Source organism: Ostrea edulis, chromosome 6 (genome assembly GCF_947568905.1).
Source record: "Ostrea edulis chromosome 6, xbOstEdul1.1, whole genome shotgun sequence".
In the NCBI taxonomy this organism is placed as follows: domain Eukaryota; kingdom Metazoa; phylum Mollusca; class Bivalvia; order Ostreida; family Ostreidae; genus Ostrea; species Ostrea edulis.
Genome location: NC_079169.1, coordinates 1180176 through 1207503, shown reverse-complemented (window position 1 = coordinate 1207503; position 27328 = coordinate 1180176). Strand labels below are relative to the sequence as shown.

The 27328-nt window shown below is 35.4% G+C and overlaps 1 protein-coding gene across 10 annotated transcripts in view; it reads left to right on the top strand.

Moving 5' to 3' along the window:
- The first annotated feature begins 6407 nt into the window (after positions 1–6407).
- The window catches only part of LOC125646573 (uncharacterized), a 31837-nt gene continuing 10916 nt past the window's right edge, over positions 6408–27328 (top strand). The window contains exons 1-16 of one of the 10 annotated variants that reach the window (XM_048872921.2): positions 6408–6561; positions 6670–6747; positions 7982–8038; positions 13659–13688; positions 13779–13811; positions 13925–13981; positions 14249–14305; positions 16503–16565; positions 16697–16768; positions 16913–17008; positions 17118–17376; positions 17576–17635; positions 19407–19466; positions 22108–22167; positions 24800–24859; positions 27036–27095. In XM_048872921.2, the coding sequence (XP_048728878.2) occupies positions 6559–6561; positions 6670–6747; positions 7982–8038; positions 13659–13688; positions 13779–13811; positions 13925–13981; positions 14249–14305; positions 16503–16565; positions 16697–16768; positions 16913–17008; positions 17118–17376; positions 17576–17635; positions 19407–19466; positions 22108–22167; positions 24800–24859; positions 27036–27095 (1105 nt within the window). In that variant the 5' untranslated portion in view covers positions 6408–6558. The remainder of the gene's footprint in view (positions 6562–6669; positions 6748–7981; positions 8039–13658; positions 13689–13778; positions 13812–13924; positions 13982–14248; positions 14306–16502; positions 16566–16696; positions 16769–16912; positions 17009–17117; positions 17377–17575; positions 17636–19406; positions 19467–22107; positions 22168–24799; positions 24860–27035; positions 27096–27328) is intronic. The other 9 variants (XM_056141174.1, XM_048872946.2, XM_048872948.2 and 6 more) reach the window with 9 other exon arrangements.

Below are 27328 nucleotides of genomic sequence, written 5' to 3'. Positions count from 1 at the left end.
TAGGATATATTCGTTATATGATTTCTACATTGATCGCTCTGCTGTAGGATATATTCGTTATATGATTTCTACATTGATCGCTCTGCTGTAGGATATATTCGTTATATGGATTCTTGGCAGGATATATGGACTCGTATTTCCTGTCAAAGTATATATTCTTCCTTGCCTAACGGATCAAGAGAGTATAAAGTTTGATAGGGAATGTAAGTCCATATAACTAATAGTTTTGGATTTTTTAACAAATGCGCACTATGATTTTTATTTGATTGATTGATTGTTTTGTTGTTTTCCGCCAAACTCAACAATTTTTCAGTTATCTGGTGGCACTCATACAGTTTTTATTGGTGGAAGAGAGAACCCAGATACAATATACTTGGGAAGAGACCATCGGCCTTCCGAAAGTAAACTGGGAAACTTTCTCACTTACTGGCGCGAGTGGGATTCGAACCCGCGCCGACCAGAGGTGAGAAGCCGTGTGATTTTGAGCGCGATGCTCTAACCACTTGGCCACGGAACACCCCCCCCCCCCCCCCGATTTTTATCTGAAAAGTTTAATTAACTCTCTCGTTGAATGTTTCGATTAATTGTAGAGGAACCTATATTGCATTGTTTTAATCCTTTAATGAATATCAATTATGTACATGGCGCGTGGGTACACGAAGTTATACTTACGTGTATATATACATTATGTGTAAAAAAAAAATTCCGCTAAAGGTGTGTCCAGGCCTGAAGACCATAAACTGAGAATAGACTTAAGTCTAAATTTCAAATACAGCTAACTTTTGAAATAATTTTCATAAACAAATAACATTTTCAGCATATGTTTGCATTTGATTTTTTTTTTAAACTTGCAGTTTAAAAAAAAAAATCTATGCTAGATAAATCTTAAGATATTTTAAAAGTAATCAAAATTTTGACTTAAGTCTATTCTCAGTTTATGGTCTTGAGGCCACGAATTTGTCAAAATTGTGAAAGGTGTAAAATAAAATCAATACTTCGAATCCCAGCCTATATGTATAGTAAACCATTGAGTATGAAGATAATTATTATATAATCACCTGTAATCATGTAAATTGAAAATTAAGGAAGGATATCAAATACTTGTACCAGTTTTGTACAGATGATTTTATGATGATATTGTGATCTGGTTCTGTCCCCGTTATATTTAGCACACAAATGAAATATCTAGATTCCAATGGGAATGCACGATTTGTTAATTTTCTAAATTCAAAGCTGTTTTAAGGATCTCACTCTTGATGGAATTACGTTAGAAATCCAGAAATGACAAACGTTGCAGTTTATACAAACAAAGCGCATTATCAGGTAAGCGTATGACAAAATCAGTTGGATAGCATCGATAAGGTTCGATGTAATTTATTTCCTGTTTGATTTAGAATTTGAACCCGGAAGATATCTGCAATAGATTTCAAATTCAGCAAACTATTGGTGCAAATGGTTTAATATGTAGTACTAAATTGTCAGTTAAAATCATTTCGTGGAAGAAAATAATGGTTTTATATGATAATTTACAGGAACTTTCTTACTGAATTTTCCTTATGATTAAAGCAATACAAGCTGTAACTGACGGTAAATAAATTGAAAAAGAAAAGAAAAATATATAACATATTTTTGATTAAATAGAATCAGAGTGAACCTGAATCAATAAACCCGTCAAATCAGCAAAAATGTCGATTCATGAATCATTGTCATCCTGTCAGTAATTCCTGCTCGTAATCTCCGATGTGCATTGATCTCGGAGGTCACCAGTTCGGAAAAAAAGCGAAAGAGAGGCACATATACGAAACGCTCATTGTTCATGTAGGTACATGTATGCTCTCAAACAATATTCCCTTGTTTATTTTGTTGAATGTTTCTTCAGATCTTGGGAATTTTGTCAGTTATACGGATAGGAGTTAATTTATTTATAATTGGATAGTTGAAAAAAATGCCGTCAGTTACAGCTTGTATTGCTTTAAGGAAGAAAAATGCACATTTTAATATGTTCATATAGTCCGTTATATATTCACATTCAGTCCCGTGATAATCAGGTTAGAATAGGTCATTAGTAAACCCCGTTTGTCGTACGTGGTGAATAAATGGGGTGATCGTTGTGATGAGAGAATTTTTCAATCATATGTTGACGTCACCATTGCAGTCATGTGAAGGGTTGCAAAATTTAGGTCTATGCTCAGCGCTTGTACGGCCTTTGAGCAGGAATGGATCTTTATCGTGCTACACCTGATGTGACACTTAGCCTCGGTTTTAAACGAAGGATCACCCCATTCAGTCGCCTCTTACGACAAGCAAGGGGTACTGAGGACCAATTCTAAGCCAGAAGGTTTTATAGCCCGAGGCCTCACAATGTGAAAAATATAACCCGGACACAAAACATCTAACAGACGGCAGGACATACCAGAATACGGTCCACAAAGACGGGCGCGTAAAAAGAGGTACACTCAATAGCGTTTGTTCTCTCATAACTATAATATCGCTAATTTTATCTTAAATATTTCGAAAGAAATGACTGAATTGTTTTTAACCAGAGACGCATATGCCCTTATGCGCGGTAGGGCCTCCGTGGCCGAGTGTTTTGAGCATCGCGCTCAAAATCACACGGCCTCTCACCTCAGTCGGCGCGGGTTCGAATCCCGCTCGCGCCGGTAAATGAGAAAGTTTTCCAGTTTACTTTCGGAAGGTTGGTGGTCTCTTCCCAGTTACATTGTAACTGGGTTCTCTCTCCCACCAATAAAAACTGGGCGCCACCATATAACTGAAAAATTGTTGAGTGTGGCAGAAAACATCGAACAACCAACCTGTCACACTAAGAATCATACGCACGATGATGCATGTTAAAGGAGTAAGTATTAAACACGTTTGGAGCACGCTGAAAACGGCGATATGAATGTCGCATCCTATTGCGAGCCAAAACTTTCATGGTATGCAAACTTTCATGGTATGCAAACGTATCGTTTATAAGTCAATCATAAGTTGGATGTACGCCATATGAAAGTAATGCAAAAGTTCACACACATTACATGACCATTCCTCATACATTGACAATCCGCTGGGAACATTTGTAGCGTAAGTACATGGATATCTTTCGCATAACCTATTGGACACTTATTTTTAATTTATTTCTAACTTCTACTGGACGTTTTTATGATATATATTAACGTATTTAACGTACATTCAAAGTTTGACGACTTTAGAATGTTTAAAACTTGTGTAGAAGGCTCTCTCTGTGTTCATTTACAAGTGCTCTGGTGTTCAATTATATATTATTTAGCACATATTGATTGATTGTTTATTGTTTAACGTCCCTCTCAAGAATTTTTCACTCGTATGGAGACGTCACCACTGCCGGTGAAGGGCTGCAAAATTTCGGCCTATGCTCGGCGCTTACGGCCTTTTAGCAGGGAGAGATCTTTATCGTGCCACACCTACTGTGTCACGGGGCCTCGGTTTTTGCGGTCTTATCCGAAAGACTGTCCCATTTAGTCACCTCTTACGACAAGCAAGGGGCACTGAGGACCTATTCTAACCTGGATTCTCACGTTTATAGCACAGATCAAAAGATGTAGGAATGGGGCTGAAAAAATCCATTGTTTTTACATCTGATGTCGCTTAATCGTCCAAATACACAAGTCAAAACTCTTATCATACGCTCTTATGGACTACGAACTTGTTGGTTGATTATTTTTACGTCCCGTCGAGAATATTTCACTCATATTGAGACGTCACCAGCTGTAGGTGAAGTACCACAAATTTACACAGGTCTATGATTAGCACTCTGGGCTGTAGCAGTGATGATTCTTCAATGTGCCATCGCCTGTTGCGACTCTGCACCTCCATTTTAAAGGTCATATCCGAAAGACCCGCGATTCTCACGATGACTTGCTTGAATTAAACCAATCAAACTAGATGCATGAAGTGACACATCGAATGTAATTTAACCATGAAACGCAGGGCTTTTATGTCACCAGTCCAGCCGGACTGATGGGGTATAATTGTAACCAGTCCGTAGAAAAAAATACCAGTCCAACAGAGTTTTCCAGAAATAATCAAATATATTTTGTTGATATCATTAAAATGAAATTTAACTCATTATGCCTTAGACAATATTGTAACACTTAAATGTGGAATTTATATCTACGAATCAGATTCGTCCGGTTGATTAAACAGATCGAAGCATGCCAAATGTGTATGAAATTTCATATTAAGTATATTTTCCAAAATGATGCTTTAGAAAATTAACCAGTCCCATCAGACTGACTAAAACAAATGTCAGTCAGTCCGCCAGAATTTTAGCCAGTCACAGACTGACGGACATATGTTAATTTCGAGCCCTGGAAACGTTGCATGGAAAGTCATTGTAACATGTTCTATATTTTAAAAGCACAAATCAAATAATTTCAAGTTTACCTGTAATGTTAGCTGTAAGTGGACGGGAGTGAATAACAATTTCTTTGAAGAAGCCCCAAAATCCGATCCATAAAAGCATTTATTTTCACAAAGTCAATATCTGTAGCACTAAATCTTTTGTGAAAACAAGATGCCTGATTTTTATTAGCTCACCTGAGCTTAAAGCTCAAGTGAGCTTTTCTGATCACCCGTATTCCGGCGTCTGTCCGTCTGTAAACTTTTCACATTTTCAACTTCTTCTCAACAACCACTCTGCCAATTTCAACCAAAGTTGGCACAAAACATTCTTAGGTAAAGGCAATTCTAAATTTTTAAAATAAAGGGTCAGGCCACCTTCCAAGGGGAGATAATCAAGAGAAGGTAAAAATAGGGTAGGGTCATTAAAAATCTTCTTCTCAAGAACCACTGGGCCAGAAAAGATGAAATTTATAGATAAACTTTATTAGGTAGTGCAGATTCTAAATTGTTAAAATCATGGCCCCCGGGGGTCGGATGGGGCCACAATAGGGGATAAAAAATTTTACATACAAATATATAGGAAAACTCTTTAAAAATCTTCTTCCCAAGAACCACTGAACCAGAAGAGCTGAGATTTATATGAAAGCTTCCTGATATAGTACAAATTCTAAATTGTTAAAATCATGGCTCCCGGGGGTCGGATGGGGCCACAATAGGGGGTCAAAGTTTTTTTGTTTGTTTGGTTTTTTTTTTGTGTTTTTTTTTGTTTTTGTTTTGATATAGTGCAGATTCAAGTTTGTTAAAATCATGGACCCCGGGGATTGGATGGGGCCTCAAGGGGGGCATCAAAGTTTTACATACAAATTTATAGGAAAAATCTTCTTCTCAAGAACCACTGAGCCAGAAAAGCTGAGATTTATATGAAAGTTTCCTGATATAGTGCAGATTCTAAATTGTTAAGCTCATGGCCCCCGGGGGTCGGATGGGACCACAATAGGGGGTCAAAGTTTTACATACAAATATATAGGAAAAATCTTCTTCCCAGAACCACTAAGCCAGAAAAGCTGAGATTTATATGAAAGCTTTCTGATATAGTGCAGATTCAGGTTTGTTAAAATCATGACCCCCTGGGGTAGGATGGGGCCACAGTAGGGGATCAAAGTTTTACATACAAATATATAGGGAAAATCTTTAAAAATCTTCTTCTCAAGAAGCATTGGGCCAAAGAAGTTCACATTTACATGAAAGCTTTCTGACATAGTGTAGATTCAAGTTTGCAAAAACCATGGCCTCCAGGGGTAGGTTTGGGGCCATAATAGGGACTACGGTTTTACATGCAAATAGATATGGAAAATCTTCTGATATGGACCAAGGTGACTCAGGTGAGCGATGTGGCCCATGGGCCTCTTATTGAGATAAAGATGGCAGAGAGAGTAGATGACGCCACATCTATTTATAGAGAATTAGATTTTTTGTCAGAGTTATCTCCCCCTTGTAGGAATATAGAAAAAATTAAATATTATGGCGACCTTTACTTTTCTTCGCATATTTTGAAAGACCATGGTAATAGGAATCTTTTCACCATGAGCTTTTATTGGAAATTATATTCTAATTGACTATCTATTTTGTATTGCTTGTAGGAGTTATGAGATTGATGACTGTTCGTTATCTTCACCTTGCATATGTCAGAAATGTGCTTTTCTCTTAGGGATTAATGTTAATCTCTATGACAGATATTTCTTATATGTCTTGTCAATTTTGAACATTCTTCTGGTGAATCACTGTGTATATTAATTATCTTTCATTTGATGCCAAGTCTTGTATTACATAACAATTAATTATTGGGGAAAAATGGGGGGTTTTTATGGATCGATTACCTTAATATCAGTGAAGTCCACTTACCTAGAATCTGCCAGTATCCATGTAAACATAAAAACCTCGAGATACTTTTTGTTAAATCTGCCAAACTAGATCTATATATCAGTAAGGTTTCGAGTACCCCTACAAAGCAATTCATGCACACCACATGCACTTAATGTCCCGACATTACATAACGTTGGTTTAGAAAGATAAGCATTTTGTCCAATATATTTTATCCCGGAAGATTTAAGCTGATATATAATAGTTCATCGAATCTTTATCTTCATAGTGTCTGAATGGTGTCATTGAATAGTGGTTATGGTGGGTAATATTTTTTTTGAATTAATTTTCTTGCAGTTTACTAATTCCGTTATATGTCAAACGTTGTGGAATTTTTAAATGTATTTTATTATACTGAATGTATTGTAGGAAACGGAAGAAGATAATACTCCGCAGGTTTCCGGGGAGCAGGGTCAAAATACATATGTGGAATTAGTAACAGAAAATGTAGGTACTCGTAAATATATTATCATTGTCATCACAGCTGTTGAATATTAATTTTGGTCTGATGTAGTCACACGTCGTTACGTGTATGTACCTTTGTCATGCAATCGGAGGCACAGTGTTTAACCATCACTTTATATTTAAGGTGGATCGATCCTCATGTGACTTATCAATATGAATGGTTGAAAGTGGAAAAACTGTATTAATTTCCACTCAATATAGTTAAATCTAATTAATAACCCCAAAAATGTGTATGTTGCCACATTTTTAAAGATGTCAGACAAACAAAAACGGAAGTATATGTTAGCATTAAAAAATCACACATTTTCGTTCTACAGAATAATTAAAATAGATAAAAACTTTGAAATGACAAATTTTAAATGTCAACAGTCCAAAAGAAAAAGGAAGCTAATTCATGAATATGAATCAATTAATGGTGGATATTGGGGAAATCATGTATAATAGACATACAGTAGAAGATATACCAGCATAGGAGTTATTGCCCTTGACAACATTTTTTTAATCATAAAGAATTGATTATCTATGGAAAATGTAAACTTTTTTAATGTCAATATTTTACCAAATTTATTATTTTATGCAGTGAATAAAATTACTCTGAAAGATATATTTCTATCATACGCAGTTTTATTTGATAAAGATTTTTGCAAAAACCTATGACATCACACGAGGATCGATTAACATTAAGTTATAAATTCTAGCAAAAAAGAATACGCCAAAAAGACTCAATGTTATTTTTTGTTGGAGGGCAATTTAAATTTAAAATTTAATCAATTGTTTTGTTGGATTTCTTTTTGGTTTAATCTTCAGGGAAAGGGTCCCAAATCATTTAAACAAAAGCTCATGAGATCGGCATTTTCAAACATTAGATAATTTCCCTTTGGAAGAAGATTTCCCGTATGGAATTTAAAAAAAAATCTTATATAGGTAATATTTGAAAGTTTTTTCCGGATTTTGTTGAATCCAATCCAGGATTTCCTATTTCTCCTAATTATAAAGTATATGGAATTATATTTAATTTATCCCACTGAATTATTTGTCTGTAGGACTTTGTAAATTTTCTGCAGAACTTAACATTTCTCTGTATGGAGGGTATTTCTCACCTGCTCTACAAGAGACAGTTGATTGCTTTACACATTAAAGTAAACGCACTTTTCCTGGTATACTGCATGTACTATTAGTGTATATATTGTGTTTCTAGATTTCTTTTTTATTTTAGCACGATGTGGTCATCCAGGGGATAAAATGCAAATCTACATCATTAACCAAAAGTCAGGTGATATACTATTTACTTATTGGTTTATTTATGCAAGGTGAAGATAACGAACAGTGATCAATCTCATAACTCCTATAAGCAATACAAAATATATAGTTGGACAAACACGGACCCCTGGAAACACCAGAGGTGGGATCAGGTGCCTAGGAGGAGTAAGCATCCCCTGTTGACCGGTCACACCCGCCGTGAGCGCTATATCTTGATCAGGTAAACGGAGTTATCCGCAGTCAAAATCAGTGTGCCAAGAACGGCTTAACAATCGGTATGAAACACGTCAGACAGCATTTGACCCAATGCGAGGTTGTATTGACAAACTAGATCGTTATAACGACCATAGAATTTGCGAAATGCTGACTTCAATCGAGACTGTTGAAACCCCTGTACCATCAACTTGTTTATCAGTAGCTTACCTCGATTTAAACAAGCCCTTGCATATCGAATCATCTATTTATTTATTTACTTTAATTGTTTCTTTGTTGTTTTTTCTAATTATGTCGTTGTACGTCCCACTCATATAGAGACATACTGAACTAGATTTAGACCTTTTCTTAGCGCTCAAGATCGTAGAAGGGACGTTTCTTTCTCCGAAAGCGCCTTTTACTCTGCAAAGGAACAGGACTTGTCGCGGTGTCGGGATCGAGAATCGAAACCGGACCTCCTAGTTGCGAATCGCGCGCCCGAACCCTTAATCTACCACGACCGCTGATGCCTACCAGTATAGATTTTATAACATCTAGGACAATACTTTATTTTACCACTAATTAGAAATGTGTACATATTTCAATGACAGCCTTAGACATTTGCATATGTATGGGGATTATATGATATGAAAGGTGAAGATAACGATCAGTCATCAACCTCATACACTGTGACTACTATAAGGAATTCAAAATAGAGAGTTGGGCAACTCTAACCTCTGGATATATCTCCTGTTGACCGATCATACCCGCTGTGAGCCCTATATTTTGGTCAGGTAAACGGTGTAATCCGTAGTGAAAATCATTAAGTAAAGACCAGCCTGACAAAAGGCATGAAACACGCCATGCAGTATTTTACCCAATGATAGGTTGTATTGGGAAACGAGATCATTATAACGACCATAGAGTTTGAGAAATGCTGACTTTAAACGAGACTGTTGAAACCCCTGTAACTTGTTTGTCAGTAGACTGCCTCGATTTAAAAACTTATCACACGCAGAACAAGTTCTTGCGTTGAAAGATATAAGTACCAAATGTAGGTGATAATGGAATAGATATAAATATGGGAAGTTGACGATAGAGAAGCTGAAATCATCCCGTTTTGTCATAAAATTGAGTTGTTAGTTTGCCGTTTATATTAATTTTTCGATAAAATATATATCCAAGTACGAAGCAAATGTTAAGGACTCTGTCGTGTCTTTTATTTCGAGTTCATAGGGATATATCGAACCGGCAAATGAGTGAAAATGATTATCATCCAAGATGTATGACATAAAATCACACATTGAATGAATTATGAATTGATTACGTTAATGGCGTTACTGGCCGCGGTGAAGTAAATTGAGGCTACCAATGCATAGGGCCACCTCTCACAAAAGTTCGCACAAAAGTGACGGCCCATCAAGAGGCTCATTGTGCAATGGGTTATCGCAAATGCACAAGCGTCACGAAAACAAATCACAAAATTTGACGGCCCATCAAGAGGCTTAATGCGCATTAGCACAAGCGTCACGCAATCAACAAATTCACAAAATGTGACGGCCCATCAAGAGGCTCATTGTGCAATGGGTGATCGCAAAAGCACAAGCGTCACGAAAAACAAAGTCAAAGCACAAACTTTACAAATAATCATTCAAAATGTCAAAGGCAACAAATGCTCATACAAGTATATATATATAGGAATGTATGGTGTCCATTCACCAGGTTCATGGTAGTTTAGTCAACTGCATAACGTATTTACAGGATGACGAATCAACATACTCAAAGCTAAATAGACAGTTCGAATATCACATCAGAATTTGTTTCCAGATGGTTGACACTCTTCCATTGGAGTAGGGGTGTGACGAAACACGCCACTTGCAAAGGCCATGAACATGGCTCTGCAACCGCCATCAGTGGAGTGCCCACAATGGTGACGGCGGCAGCTCCCCAACTCCAATGGTCGCCGCTGGCCAGTGATTACGTTGCCCTAGAATTAGACTGGAAAGCCAATTGCATCGCAACAAGTGAAGTTTAGAAGGCCCCCTGGAAGTTATTTAACAACAAATCATTGCCATGCTGAGATAAGTGAACCCCATCGGAATCAAAGAGAGTCGGTGGTTTGGCGCTGAATTGGGGGTGTTTAATATGACGGCCACCCCGAACTGATAGCTTCCCTATCCATTCTACCTCTGATCCTGTTCATTGACCTGGTATTATTTGAGAAACACCACGAGAACCTTGGGAATGACGAGGACCAGACGATAGAGGTGGTAGGAAACATGGCACGAATTTGTAACAAAGTAGAAATTAGAATTTGCAGCAGGCGATCCCTTGTAGTCTGTCCCACATTGTGGTTCCGCAATGGATAATTAAGAAGGCGGGTGGATTTTCGTACCATAATAAGGTCGTTAGTTTGGGAACAAGGTCCTGCAGCTTCATGCCGCTATAGCCCTGCCACCAATTGGAGATATTGTCCAAGTTGAGGTTGAGGCCCCCCCCCCCCCCTCCAAGTCTAGTAGCTGCAAAACTGGCCGCTCTCTTTATAATTCAAGATCCCACAATCCAAACCTTGTTACATCTAAAGTTCGTGGTGTGAATTAGCTTGGGGTAGCAAATACGGGAATACTTATGAATTAAAGCCAAACAATGACAATACAAGTATATTCAACGAATATATGAATGGAACACATTGGAGCGCCATCGCCCTGCTGCTTGAATAGCATTACTGTGGGCCCCTTGCATAGCCAGGGTAGTAGCTGCTCCTATTCTGAATGAATGGGAGTTATAATTTGTGGCGTCAATCCCAAGGATAGTCAAACTCCTGTTTAATGTTGCACAAAAATGATAACGAGTTAGAGGCTGTCCCCCAAAATGAACAAACAAGAGGCCCTTTTTCGCAGGGTGGGATTGCATATATATGTAAGCCTGCATAGAGGCGAATGGGCATGCTGTGGCATGGGATGCTGTAATACTGAGAATTGTTCCTACACCTAACTGGTCGGTCTTAGAACGCTTAATAGTAAGTTGTATTTTGGACTGAAGAAAAATAATGTCATCGAACTGTAGTATTGATTGAGGATTGTTTCCTTCAGATAGTGCAATTTCGCCTATGCGCAAGAAAGCATGAAATGCCAGTATAAAGCCGCGGAAAATAATTCGAGGTTGGTTTGCTCAGCCGTAAAATTTCCTGACTGAGAAAATATAATTCCTAGATACTTAAATTCTTTTATAGTTTCTATGGCATTATCATTGTAATAAAACGTCTTAGTCGGCATTCGACCTTTTGAAAAAATTAAAATCTTAGTTTTGTTAACATTTACATTTAGTTTCCAACGTGAACAATACAAATAAAAACTATTTAAATCATTTTGTAAAACTACATCCGTTTCAGCCATAATAACAGTATCGTCAGCATAGGGCAAAATAAAAAGTTTCAGATATACATATAATTCATCTTCAAGTATACTTGTTACAGTTTGCAAACTAACAATGTTTTTATCCAGCAAAAACTGTTCCAGATCATTAATATATAAGGAAAAGAGCAAAGGTGACAAATTTCCCCTCGGCAGACCCCAATGTTACAGTTAAAGCAATCTGTAGTTGTACCATTTAGATTCACCATAGACTTAATACCTTCGTACATATTTTTAATGTAATTGAAGCATTTTCCCTTAATTCCATTATTCAATAGTTTATGCCATATTCCAAATCTCCAAACCGTATCAAATACTTGTTTAAAATCTATGAAAGCGCAGCAAAGTTTTTTCCTTCTCTCAAAGAAAATATGTGATAAAAATTGTAAAATTAGAATGCGATCTAAAGTTGAATACTCCTTCCTAAAGCCCCCAATGTAACGGTTAGAGAAGACCTGTTTTAATTAGATTACACCCCCTTAAAAAATTCTGAATGCGCCACTGTAATAATCCTGACACGACTTTTTCAATCATTTTTCAATTCAAGGGGTAACAAAAATTGGCTACCATTGACTGAATTTTGTTTCAAAAAGACATCGTGTTTGGAGTTTAACATAGTTTTAAAATAAAAGATGAAATATACGGTAAGACAGGTAGGTAATGTATTTTGATAAATCTTTCTATACCTCTCAGATTTTAAACGAATTATTGATTTTCTCATTTAGAAGGATCTAGCAACATTGCTATTTCATCCTGGTAGGCCTATCATTGATTTTTGAAATTGAATATCAATTGCGTTATGGAAACTATTTCAGGGTAGATTTAAAAAGAAGGGTGTCGTGCATTATTGCATTTCAAACGTGGGTTTGATAATAGCCCCATATTTTGATTTTATAGTATATCCGAAGGAATTCAAAATTTCTCGGTGAAAGTATACTGAACGGTTGAATAGTATACGGAAATAAAATTAAAAAGATTAAAATATAGAATCTATTGGAAACGCTATTCAAATGATATATTCTTCCTGATTTCAAAAAGATTTTATCTCCACGTACATATCTAAAATAAATTACTTATATGAAAGGTGAAGATAATGAACAGTGATCAATGTCATAACTTCTATAAGAAATACAAAATAGAGTTGGGCAAACACGGACCCTTGGATCTACAAGAGTTGGGATCACATAAATCATGTAAATTAGATAAGTCATTATCTAAATAATTCTTCACTTTTCAGGATTTGTACCTTTTCGTCTTTCTGTACTTTGATGTTAATTTGCATAGTTGCCATACTGATTTCATTATCCCTTGAAAATACAATGTAACATTAGCATATCACATATTATAACTATCCACAATTAGTGTCTGAATTGTGCCTAGAAATATTCCGACTACATTACTTAGATTTGAGTGCGAAAGGAAATTCAATCACATGACGAGCATTTCAGGTAACACACAATAAATTTACCGTTATTTATTAGGTCGCGTGTATGTCAAATGATTCTTTGAAAGGTAGCGATATATATCGACCTACAAATGGTTCCACATACTTGTCGGTTTTGTGACTCTTAGAATTACATGCATGCCCCAGGAGATGGGAACAAATTATAGTTCTCTTTGAGATGGAATCATCAGATTGATTGTATATTCGAGAATATTCCACTCATATGGAGACGTCACCATTTCCGGTAATGCACTGCAAAATGTAGGCCTATGCTCGACGTTTACGGCCTTTTAGCAGGAAGGGATCTTTATCGCTCCACACCTGCTGTGACACAGGACCTCCGTTTTACGGTCTCATGCGAAGGGCCGTCCCATTTAGTCGTCTCTTACGACAAGTAAGGGGTACTGAGGACCTATTCTAACCCGGATCCCCACAAATCGTCAGAGGCGAAATTCACTATCATTAGGGTTAAACTGCCCTTCAGTCAAGCCGTTTGCGTAATACGCCTCTTACGTTATCGTAAATGCATTCGAATTCATTTGCTTGACGTTTCTAACAGTATATTTATGTTTTTTTTTTTATAGAAGAAACGCCGGCGAAATATTCCATTAAGAGTAAGTACATAAAGAGAGATTACAGCCCCGTCTAATTGGCACAGTACACTGTATCAAAGCACCGTTCAGCATAGTTTTTCTTTATTTCAGTACCACGAAAACATTTTCAAAAACTCCAGAAAAGTAAGCACAGCTGTATTAAAATTATTTACTATATTTATATTTGTGTTACATGGGTGACTATAAACTAAAGTAATCACGCGAATCTACTAAATTTACCTTTATATTACATGTAGAAGAAATACGCACCTGCTTCATCGTGTAGAGAACAAAGAGCTGAGGGCAAAACAGAGGTGAGCAGGATTTCAACAAAACACATCCACTAAATATGGCGTCCATGTACATTTACGAGAGACTAATATCACATTTGATTATGAATATCATCATGAAGATTAGGAATTAACTGAAATACTGAATACAGATTAAGATTTTTTTCCTTAAAGGTATATAAAATCTTTACACTGTGCCTCTATGCTGATAAAAAGAATTCAGCAGGCGATTAAGTTACAGGAAGTTTACCTTTTAAATATAAATTGATCTAACACAACATTATTTTGCAGACACAAGTAGAAAAGTGCAGAGAAAGCATGAACAGTAGCAGCTACATCAGCTGTAAGGTGAGCTTTTCAGGCACAGGCATGAGGTATATATTCTATCTACGCCAGAGGTGATATAGAAGGGAGTTTATGTTTAATATTGAAGGAGTAAATATAACAAACATTTAAGGGAATAACAGATAAACTAGCACTAGATTGAAAAGGTTGAACAGAAAGTGTATTATACACAAAGTGTGTTGTAAAGAAAGTGTATTATACACAAAGTGTGTTGTAAAGAAAGTGTGTTGTACACAAAGTGTGTTGTAAAGAAAGTGTGTTGTACACAAAGTGTGTTGTAAAAAAAGTATGTTGTACACAAAGTGTGTTGTAAAGAAAGTGTATTATACACAAAGTGTGTTGTAAAGAAAGTGTGTTGTACACAAAGTGTGTTGTAAAGAAAGTGTATTATACACAAAGTGTGTTGTAAAGAAAGTGTGTTGTACACAAAGTGTGTTGTAAAGAAAGTGTATTATACACAAAGTGTGTTGTAAAGAAAGTGTGTTGTACACAAAGTGTGTTGTACACAAAGTGTGTTGTACACAGTGTTTTGTACAGAAAATGTGTTACAGAAAGTGTGTTGTACACAAAGTGTGTTGTACACAAAGTGTGTTGTAAAGAAAGTGTGTTGTACACAAAGTGTGTTGTAAAGAAAGTGTGTTGTACACAAAGTGTGTTGTAAAGAAAGTGTGTTGTACACAAAGTGTGTTGTAAAGAAAGTGTGTTGTACACAAAGTGTGTTGTAAAGAAAGTGTGTTGTACACAAAGTGTGTTGTAAAGAAAGTGTATTATACACAAAGTGTGTTGTAAAGAAAGTGTGTTGTACACAAAGTGTGTTGTAAAGAAAGTGTGTTGTACACAAAGTGTGTTGTAAAGAAAGTGTATTATACACAAAGTGTGTTGCAAAGAAAGTGTGTTGTACACAAAGTGTGTTGTAAAGAAAGTGTGTTGTACACAAAGTGTGTTGTAAAGAAAGTGTGTTGTACACAAAGTGTGTTGTAAAGAAAGTGTATTATACACAAAGTGTGTTGTAAAGAAAGTGTGTTGTACACAAAGTGTGTTGTAAAGAAAGTGTATTATACACAAAGTGTGTTGTAAAGAAAGTGTGTTGTACACAAAGTGTGTTGTAAAGAAAGTGTATTATACACAAAGTGTGTTGTAAAGAAAGTGTGTTGTACACAAAGTGTGTTGTACACAAAGTGTGTTGTACACAGTGTTTTGTACAGAAAATGTGTTACAGAAAGTGTGTTGTACACAAAGTGTGTTGTACACAAAGTGTGTTGTAAAGAAAGTGTGTTGTACACAAAGTGTGTTGTAAAGAAAGTGTGTTGTACACAAAGTGTGTTGTACACAAAGTGTTTTGTACAGAAAATGTGTTACAGAAAGTGTGTTGTACACAAAGTGTGTTGTAAAGAAAGTGTGTTGTACACAAAGTGTGTTGTACACAGTGTTTTGTACAGAAAATGTGTTACAGAAAGTGTGTTGTACAGAAAGTGTTGTACAGAGAGTGTTGAACAGAAAGTGTATTATACACAAAGTGTGTTGTAAAGAAAGTGTGTTGTACACAAAGTGTGTTGTACACAAAGTGTTTTGTACAGAAAATGTGTTACAGAAAGTGTGTTGTACAGAAAGTGTGTTACAGAAAGTGTGTTGTACAGAAAGTGTGTTGTACACAAAGTGTGTTCTACACAAAGTGTGTTGTAAACAAAGTGTGTTGTACAGAAAATGTGTTACAGAAAGTGTGTTGTACAGAAAGTGTGTTGTACACAAAGTGTGTTCTACACAAAGTGTGTTGTAAACAAAGTGTGTTGTACAGAACGTGTGTTGTACACAATGTGTGTTCTACATAAAGTGTGCTGTACAGAAGGTGTGGTACAGAAAGTGTGTTGTACAGAAAGTGTGTTATACAGAACGTGTATTGTACAGAAAGTGTGTTGTATAAAAAGTGTGTTGTACAAAAAGTGTGTTGTACAGAAAGTGTGTTACAGAAAGTATGTTGTAGAGAAAGTGTGTTGTACACAAAGTGTGTTGCAGAAAGTGTGTTGAACACAAAATATGTTGTAGAGAAAGCGTTTTCTCTTTATTCCAACTTATCATTTTGCTTGATAATTCAAAAATAAGTATGTTAATGCAGAATTGTAATTATCTTGACGGCTTCAAATGCCAAGGGTTGGTAAATGCAAACGTCTATACATGTTCTTTTTTCCTTTATTTTATTCAGACACACAGGACAGTTTCCGACAGGAGCGATTTGTCCTCTCATCTATATGATGATATTGATGAGGTACACAAAACTGTATCAATATTTTCTGATGAATATTTGTTTACACCAACAGTATATTAACTTACAGGTATTGAAGAAATTATAATTTCATTATTTCTCAAAATATGCTTTCTTTTTTTTTTCCTTTACAGTGTATCCAATCTCGAGAACGATGTTACAGTATTTCTACAGCTTCAACCTTTTCCAGCATGCCACCTCAAAGGGTAATACGGAAAAAGAAAATTGTGATAAATCTGAAAGTGTATAGTAAGGCCAGATTACTGGCCGTTGTCTTCGCCTTTCATAAGGGACTGACCAACTTTCGTCTGATTAATGGTATCTTAAAATATTTTTAAAAAATATTAAAGGTAAATAATGCGGTACATGACCCACGGGCAGGACGAGGAAATCTAAGAGAACAAACTCACGAGTCCTCTTCTAACAGGAACCAGATACATTACCAGGTAATTTGTCAAACAATTTCAGGATATTCCTAAATTATGTAAATTCCCTAATTTAGATATAACATAAACTTACAGCTACGATTTGTTTGGTTCTTGTTGCACATTTAAGATAGAGGTTCCGAAAAAGGCAGTCCAGGGAATAAAAAAGTACATGGGTTTATTTTGCATGATCTTGGTTTGCGCTGTAATATCCACAATCATTGCTATTCTCGTCAGCAAAAACGTCTTAGGAAACAACTCTCCAAATGTTAAAAATGGTAACCAAAGTACATCTATACCAAATTTCCCAGATGCGCAATATATGCAGGAAATATTCTTTAATGCTACCCACGAGGGAGGGAAGAGCAATTCTGGCATCATACGACAAGGTAAGTTAAAATGAAACTTACATGGAAGCTTTCTCACATAGTGTAGATTTTGAGCATTTTGAAAAATCCATTGGGTCATATCAATGTGCAAAAATATCTACAGAAGACATGTGTAAATGTAAATTCTATAATATGTGACATGATATTCATTTTTTCCATGTGTGATACATCTAATGATAATGATTTGAAACTGTTTCAGATTTTACAGTAATGAAAGAAGAGCTAAAGGAAGATCTTTCTAAAATGATACACGGAATAAGTAAGTTGTGATAGAATAATGTGCATTATATTTTTTAATGATGGAAACTCGTACGTGCAAATCAAATTAAAAACAAACACACCAGAGGAACTGAATTAATGGAGGAAACTCAATTATTTAAATACAATACCAATTTATTATATAAAAACAAAATGATTCAATAAAAAATTTTTAGGGAAAATTATTTAAATTCAAATTCCAAAAATAAAATTGAATTTCAAACTAAAGGAAAGTTACCAAAAGGTCTAGTTTTGGAGGAAAGAGCAAATACTGATATACTACAAGGTAAATTATACTTCATACAGATAAGGGACATACTTAAAAGTTTTCTAACCTTCAAAGACGGTTAAAATGACAACATTGATAGAACGGATGTATTGAAATCGTCTAACATATAAGATAGTACATGGGTTTATTATGCATGCTCGTAGAGGCTGTGTTGTAATATTCACAGTCATTTCTAGTCCCATCAGCGAAAACATCCATAAGAGCGACTCTTAAATTAGCAATAAGGCGAGAACCAACGAACTTGTTTAAACCTTAGCAAGTAAACAATGTTCCTAATAGTTTATGCAAGAAACATGCTCAACTTAGTTCAACTTTATGTGTCTTGTTGTCTTTATCAGAAGTTCACCATTCGCTTGATTGGTGTTACCTCGATTTTTATTCCTTTCCCAGAACTCCATGCCAGATCACGAATATAAAAAGCGTTACGATTCCACGACGTTTGAAAAATTGGGTCAATTACAATCAATCTTGCAACAAAACATCCTTGGGGGTGAAGGGGATTTAATTTTATTCAAATGAATATATATGCTCACTAAGAATACCCCCTCTTACCCCAATCTCCCAAAGGGTGTTGGTAATAGGTATAAACTACCTCTTTTCTGAGTGTAAAAACAAATGGCATGACAAACCTAACCATATTGCTACTTCGATGTCCAGTGCGCGTGACCTTTGACCTTTTGACCAGAAAATGGATAGGGAACATCTTCATCCCATGGGTAGTCCATATGTATGATATGGTGACTGTAGGTGGAAAGGATAACGCTTTAGAGCCCGGAAACCATATTGCTACTTCGATGTCCAGTGTGCTTGACCTTTGACCTTTTGACCAAAAAATCGATAGGGAACATCTTCATCCCATGGGTAGTCCATATGTATGATATGGTGACGGTAAGTGGAAAGGATAACGCTTTAGAGCCCGGAAACCATATTGCTACTTCGATGTCCAGTGCACGTGACCTTTGACCTTTTAAACCCAAAATCGATAGGGAACATCTTCATCCCATGGGTACTCCATATGTATGATATGGTGACTGTAGGTGGAAAGGATAACGCTTTAGAGCCCGGAAACCATATTGCTACTTCGATGTCCAGTGCACTTGACCTTTGACTCCAAAATCGATAGGGAACATCTTCATCCCATGGGTAGTCCATATATATGATATGGTGACGGTAGGTGGAAAGGATAATGCTTTAGAGCCCGGAAACCATTGTGTCTACAGACGGACGGACGGACAGACAGACGGACGACCCGATTCCAGTAAACCCCACCCACCCCACTTCTTGCGGGGGTATAATTAACTTTGCATGGAATCTTTCTCACATGGTGTAAATTTTGAGCATTTTGAAAATCCATTGGGTCATATCAATGTGCAAAAATATCTACAGAAGACATGTGTAAATGTAAATTCTATAATATGTGACATGATATTCATTTTTTCCCATGTGTGATACATCCAATGATAATGACTTGAAACTGTTTCAGATTTTACAGTAATGAAAGAAGAGCTAAAGGAAGATCTTTCTAAAATGATACACGGAATAAGTAAGTTGTGATAGAATAATGTGCATTACATTTGGGTTTTTGGTTACGGAAACTCGTACATGCAAACCAAATTAAAAACAAACACACCAGAGGAAATGAATTAATGGGGGAAACTCAATCATTTAAATACAATACCAAATTATTATATAAATACAAAATGATTCAATAAAAAAAAAAAACTTGAGAAAAACATATTTGAATTCATATTACAAAAACTATTGCAAAACTAAAAACGAATTTCAAACTACAAGAAAGTTACCAAAAGGTCTAAACCACCTGGTCTGGTTTGTGTATAGTTTTACCCATGTATAGTTTTGGAGGGAACAGCAATATTGATATCATACTACAAGGTAAATTATACTTCATACAGATAAGGGACATACTTGAACATTTTCTAACCTTCAAAGACGGTTAAAATGACAACATTGATAGAACGGATGTATTGAAATCGTCTAACATATAAGATAGTACATGGGTTTATTCTGCATGATCGTAGAAGCTGCGTTGTAATATTCAGTCATTTCTAGTCCCATCAGCGAAAACGTACTTGAGAGCGACTCTTAAATTAGCAATAAGGCGAGAACCAACGAACTTGTTCAAACCTTAGCAAGTGAACAAGGTATCCAATAGCTTATGCAAGAAACATGCTCAACTTTATGTCTCTGGTTGTCTTTATCAGAAGTTCACTATTTGCTTGATTAGTAGTACTTGGATTTTTATTCCTTGCCCAAAACTCTATACCAGGTCACGAATATAAAGAGCGTCACGATTTAACGACTTTTGTTACTTTCAGTTTAGATTGCTGCAAAGGATTCAGATTCGGCACTTCGTCTGACATAATTGATGTCCACAGAATAACTATTGTCATCATATATGTATTGAAGTATTTCGAATTTCTCAATAAGCATGCACCACTAGTCTCTTGACAAATTCTTGTAAAACGATTTCGTTTACAGTATGAGCGGATAATGAAGAAAATGCCCTCCATTAGTTTCACTAAGAACAGCGCTATTTGTTAGTTTGAAAGAAATATTAATTTGTTAAGTTAGGTCACCGGAGTCTCGCAGGTGACCTTTTGCTATCCCTGTTCGTTCGGGGTCATAACTTTTCACCTTTTCAACTTCTTCAAAAGAACTGGGTCAATTTCAATCAATCTTGCAACAAAATATCCTTGGGGTGAAGGGGATTTAATTTTATTCAACTATATATGTAGATGCTAATATTCAATCTCTACCCAGAGTTATCGTTCCTTACACTCACTTACACCTCTGTCAACGTCTCAAGAGTTTTACAAGATTTTTGTAAATTGGCACGTATGCTCAAATAAAGTATGGTTTTGACTTCAGTTACAAAGATATACGTAAATAAATAAATATTGAGCAGATACCAAGTCTTTTTGTGGCACAAGAAGCATTGATTTGGATTGAAACGTGGATATTGCGTAGTTCTATTGCACCAGGCCTATACATAGTACATGAAGAATATATGGTAATGGAAAAAAATCTACAAATAGTTGCTTGTCCTACATTTTCCCAATATATTATAAAATAGTTCTTAGTTTTATTAGCCGTAAAAAAAAGTGGATTTATATGTGGAATAACATTGCTTATTTTGAGACGTTAACAGAGGTGTACATTGTGAGAGCAAGGAATGACAAGTCTGGGTAGAGATTGGCTAATATTGACAACGAAAAAACAACATGTGTATCAAACTGCAGTATCTTATTGTGCACGTTGACTTTCTATTCCATAGAAGGCTGAAAACAGTGCTGCGATGTAAATTAAGAGCGGCGGATCCAGGAATTGTGGTTACGGGGGGGGGGGGGGCGACTTTATGAGGTATTGGGTCCTGGATTTTACAGATTTTATGGGGCTTGAAATATTTCTCTTATTAAGTCATTTGTACTATTTTCTATCATTTTAATAAGATGAAATTAATGAAATGACCCAAATTTTAAGGCTTTTTTTGGAAAAAATTAGGTTCTCCCAATAAAGTAATCCAAGAAATCAAAGGATTTTGTCATTTATTTCTCCGGGAGTGGAAGAAATTATTGCTTCTTTTATCGTTTAGTACATTTTCCTAAACAAGATACCGCGATTAACCTTAAATTTGAAAATTTTAGGGGGGGAGGGGGGCGCCGAATGCGCCCCCTCTCAACCCGCCACTGATTGAGAGAGAGATAGAGAGAGAGAGAGAGAGAGAGAGAGAGAGAGAGAGAAAATAGTTCCGACATCTGGTTATCAAGGGGGTGTGTCCCCATAACAAACCAGGTTATACAAAAATTATTTGTGTTTCTCAATTGGAATTTGACCAGTCAGAAACAAGGATGCAATAAGAATTAATATATATATATATATATATATATATATATATATATATATATATATATATATAAAAGGATGGGGTGATTAAAAAGCCGTTTTTTCATGAATCAGTGAACTAAAAAAAAAGAACTTTGCATGGAATCTTTCTCACAACCTATTGTAGATTTTGAGCATTTTGAAAACTCCACTGGGTCATATCAATGTGCAAAAATATCTACAGAAGACACGTGTAAATGTAAATTCTATAATATGTGACATGATATTCATTTTTTCCCATGTGTGATACATTTAATGATAATGATTTGAAACTGTTTCAGATTTTACAGTAATGAAAGAAGAGCTAAAGGAAGATCTTTCTAAAATGATGCAAGGTATAAGTAAGTTGTGATAGAATAATGTGCATTAGATTTTTTTAATGATGAAACTCGTACGTGCAAACCAAATTAAAAAACAAACACACCAGAGGAAATGAATTAATGGGGGAAACTCAATCATTTAAATGCAATACCAAATTATTATATAAAACAAAATGATTCAATAAAAAAACTTGAGAAAAAAATATTTTAATTCAAATTGCAAAAACTATTGCAAAACTAAAAACGAATTTCAAACTAAAGGAAAGTTACTTAAAGTTCTAAACTACCTGGGCTGGTTTGTGTATAGTTTTACCTATGTATAGTTTTGGAGGGAAGAGCAATATTGATATCATACTACAAGGTAAATTATACTTCATACAGATAAGGGACATACTTAAAAGTTTTCTAACCTTCAAAGACGGTTAAAATGACAACGTTGATAGAACGGATGTATTGAACATATAAGATAGTACATGGGTTTATTCTGCATGATCGCAGAAGCTGCGTTGTAATATTCACAGTCATTTCTAGTCCCATCAGCGGAAACGTCCTTGAGAGCGACTCTTAAATTAGCAATAAGGTGAGAACCAACGAACTTGTTCAAAACTTAGCAAGTGAACAAGGTATCCAATAGCTTATGCAAGAAACATGCTCAACTTTATGTCTCTGTTTGTCTTTATCAGAAGTTCACTATTTGCTTGATTAGTAGTACTTGGATTTTTATTCCTTGACCAGAACTCTATACCAGGTCACGAATATAAAGAGCGTCACGATTTAACGACTTTTGTTACTTTCAGTTTAGATTGCTGCAAAGGATTCAGATTCGGCACTTCATCTGACATAATTGATGCCCACAGAATAACTATTGTCATCATATATGTATTGAAGTATTTCGAATTTCTCAATAAGCATGCACCACTAGTCTCTTGACAAATTCTTGTAAAACGATTTCGTTTACAGTATGAGCGGATAATGAAGAAAATGCCCTCCATTAGTTTCACTAAGAACAGCGCTATTTGTTAGTTTGAAAGAAATATTAATTTGTTAAGTTAGGTCACCGGAGTCTCGCAGGTGACCTTTTGCTATCCCTGTTCGTTCGGGGTCATAACTTTTCACTTTTTCAACTTCTTCTTCAGAACAACTGGGTCAATTTCTATAAATCTTGCAACAAAATATCCTTGGGGTGAAGGGGATTTAATTTTATTCAACTATATATGTAGATGCTAATATTCAATCTCTACCCAGAGTTATCGTTCCTTACACTCACTTACACCTCTGTCAACGTCTCAAGAGTTTTACAAGATTTTTGTAAATTGGCACGTATGCTCAAATAAAGTATGGTTTTGACTTCAGTTACAAAAATATACGTAAATAGATAAATATTGAGCAGATACCAAGTCTTTTTGTGGCACAAGAAGCATTGATTTGGGTTGAAACGTGGATATTGCGTAGTTCTATTGCACCAGGCCTATACATAGTACATGAAGAATATATGGTAATGGAAAAAAATCTACAAATAGTTGCTTGTCCTACATTTTCCCAATATATTATAAAATAGTTCTTAGTTTTATTAGCTGTAAAAAAGTGGATTTATATGTGAAATAACATTGCTTATTTTGAGACGTTAACAGAGGTGTACATTGTAAGTGAGATCAAGGAATGACAAGTCTGGGTAGAGATTGGCTAATATTGACAACAAAAAAAACAACATGTGTATCAAACTGCAGTATCTTATTGTGCACGTTGACTTTCTATTCCATAGAAGGCTGAAAACAGTGCTGCGATGTAAATTAAGAGCGGCGGATCCAGGAATTGTGGTTACGGGGGGAGGGGGGGGGGCGACTTTATGAGGTATTGGGTCCTGGATTTTACAGATTTTATGGGGCTTGAAATATTTCTCCTATTAAGTCATTTGTACTATTTTCTATCATTTTAATAAGATGAAATTAATGAAATGACCCAAATTTTAATGGTTTTTTTGGGAAAAAATTAGGTTCTCCCAATAAAGTAATCCAAGAAATCAAAGGATTTTGTCATTTATTTCTCCGGAAGTGGAAGAAATTATTGCTTCTTTTATCGTTTAGTACATTTTCCTAAACAAGATAACGCGATTTACCTTAAATTTGAAAATTTTAGGGGGGGAAGGGGGCGCCGAATGCGCCCCCTCTCAATCCGCCACTGATTTAGAGAGAGAGAGAGAGAGAGAGAGAGAGAGAGAGAGAGAATAGTTCCGACATCTATTTGTCAAGGGGGTGTGTCCCCATAACAAACCAGGTTATACAAAATAATTTGTGTTTCTCAATTTGAATTTGACCAGTCAGAAACAAGGATGCAATAGGAATTAAATTATATATATATATATATATATATATATATATATATATATATATATATATATATAAATAAAAGGATGGGGTGATTAAAAAGCCGTTTTTTCATCAATCAGTGAACTAAAAAAAAAAGAACTTTGCATGGAATCTTTCTCACAACCTATTGTAGATTTTGAGGATTTTGAAAACTCCACTGGGTCATATCAATGTGCAAAAATATCTACAGAAGACACGTGTAAATGTAAATTCTATAATATGTGACATGATATTCATTTTTTCCCATGTGTGATACATCTAATGATAATGATTTGAAACTGTTTCAGATTTTACAGTAATGAAAGAAGAGCTAAAGGAAGATCTTTCTAAAATGATGCAAGGTATAAGTAAGTTGTGATAGAATAATGTGCATTAGATTTTTTTAATGATGAAACTCGTACGTGCAAACCAAATTAAAAACAAACACACAAGAGGAAATGAATTAATGGGGAAAACTCAATCATTTAAATGCAATACCAAATTATTATATAAAAACAAAATGATTCAATAAAAAAAAAAACTTGAGAAAAAAATATTTGACTTCATATTACAAAAACTATTGCAAAACCAAAAACGAATTTCAAACTACAAGAAAGTTACCAAAAGGTCTAAACCACCTGGTCTGGTTTGTGTATAGTTTTACCTATGTATAGTTTTGGAGGGAAGAGCAATATTGATATCATACTACAAGGTAAATTATACTTCATACAGATAAGGGACATACTTGAACATTTTCTAACCTTCAAAGACGGTTAAAATGACAACATTGATAGAACGGATGTATTGAAATCGTCTAACATATAAGATAGTACATGGGTTTATTCTGCATGATCGTAGAAGCTGCGTTGTAATATTCAGTCATTTCTAGTCCCATCAGCGAAAACGTCCTTGAGAGCGACTCTTAAATTAGCAATAAGGCGAGAACCAACGAACTTGTTCAAACCGTAGCAAGTGAACAAGGTATCCAATAGCTTATGCAAGAAACATGCTCAACTTTATGTCTCAGGTTGTCTTTATCAGAAGTTCACTATTTGCTTGATTAGTAGTACTTGGATTTTTATTCCTTGACCAGAACTCTATACCAGGTCACGAATATAAAGAGCGTCACGATTTAACGACTTTTGTTACTTTCAGTTTAGATTGCTGCAAAGTATTCAGATTCGGCACTTCGTCTGACATAATTGATGCCCACAGAATAACTATTGTCATCATATATGTATTGAAGTATTTCGAATTTCTCAATAAGCATGCACCACTAGTCTCTTGACAAATTCTTGTAAAACGATTTCGTTTACAGTATGAGCGGATAATGAAGAAAATGCCCTCCATTAGTTTCACTAAGAACAGCGCTATTTGTTAGTTTGAAAGAAATATTAATTTGTTAAGTTAGGTCACCGGAGTCTCGCAGGTGACCTTTTGCTATCCCTGTTCTTTCGGGGTCATAACTTTTCACTTTTTCAACTTCTTCTTCAGAACAACTGGGTCAATTTCAATAAATCTTGCAACAAAATATCCTTGGGGTGAAGGGGATTTAATTTTATTCAACTATTCAATCTCTACCCAGAGTTATCGTTCCTTACACTCACTTACACCTCTGTCAACGTCTCAAAAGTTTTACAAGATTTTTGTAAATTGGCACGTATGCTCAAATAGAAGTCTGAAAACAGTGCTGCGATGTAAATTAACAGCGGCGGATCCAGGAATTGTGGTTACGGGGGGGGGGGGCGACTTTATGAGGTATTGGGTCCTGGATTTTACAGATTTTATGGGGCTTGAAATATTTCTCCTATTAAGTCATTTGTACTATTTTCTATCATTTTAATAAGATGAAATTAATGAAATGACCCAAATTTTAAGGAGTTTTTTTTGGAAAAAAAATAGGTTCTCCCAATAAAGTAATCCACGAAATCAAAGGATTTTGTCATTTATTTCTCCGGGAATGGAAGAAATTATTGCTTCTTTTATCGTTTAGTACATTTTCCTAAACAAGATAACGCGATTTACCTTAAATTTGAAAATTTTAGGGGGGGAGGGGGGCGCCAATTGCGCCCCCTCTCAACCCGCCACTGATTGAGAGAGAGAGAGAGAGAGAGAGAGAGAGAGAAAATAGTTCCGACATCTGGTTGTCAAGGGGGTGTGTCCCCATAACAAACCAGGTTATACAAAAATTATTTGTGTTTCTCAATTGGAATTTGACCAGTCAGAAACGAGGATGCAATAAGAATTAAAATATATATATATATATATATATATATATATATATATATATATATAAAAGGATGGGGTGATTAAAAAGCCGTTTTTCCATGAATCAGTGAACTAAAAAAAAAAGAACTTTGCATGGAATCTTTCTCACAACCTATTGTAGATTTTGAGCATTTTGAAAACTCCACTGGGTCATATCAATGTGCAAAAATATCTACAGAAGACATGTGTAAATGTAAATTCTATAATATGTGACATGATATTCATTTTTTCCCCATGTGTGATACATCTAATGATAATGATTTGAAACTGTTTCAGATTTTACAGTAATGAAAGAAGAGCTAAAGGAAGATCTTTCTAAAATGATACAAGGAATAAGTAAGTTGTGATAGAATAATGTGCATTACATTTGGGTTTTTGGTTACGGAAACTCGTACGTGCAAACCAAATTAAAAACAAACACACCAGAGGAAATGAATTAATGGGGGAAACTCAATCATTTAAATACAATACCAATTTATTATATAAAAACAAAATGATTCAATAAAAAAACTTGAGAAAAAAATATTTTAATTCAAATTGCAAAAACTATTGCAAAACTAAAAACGAAT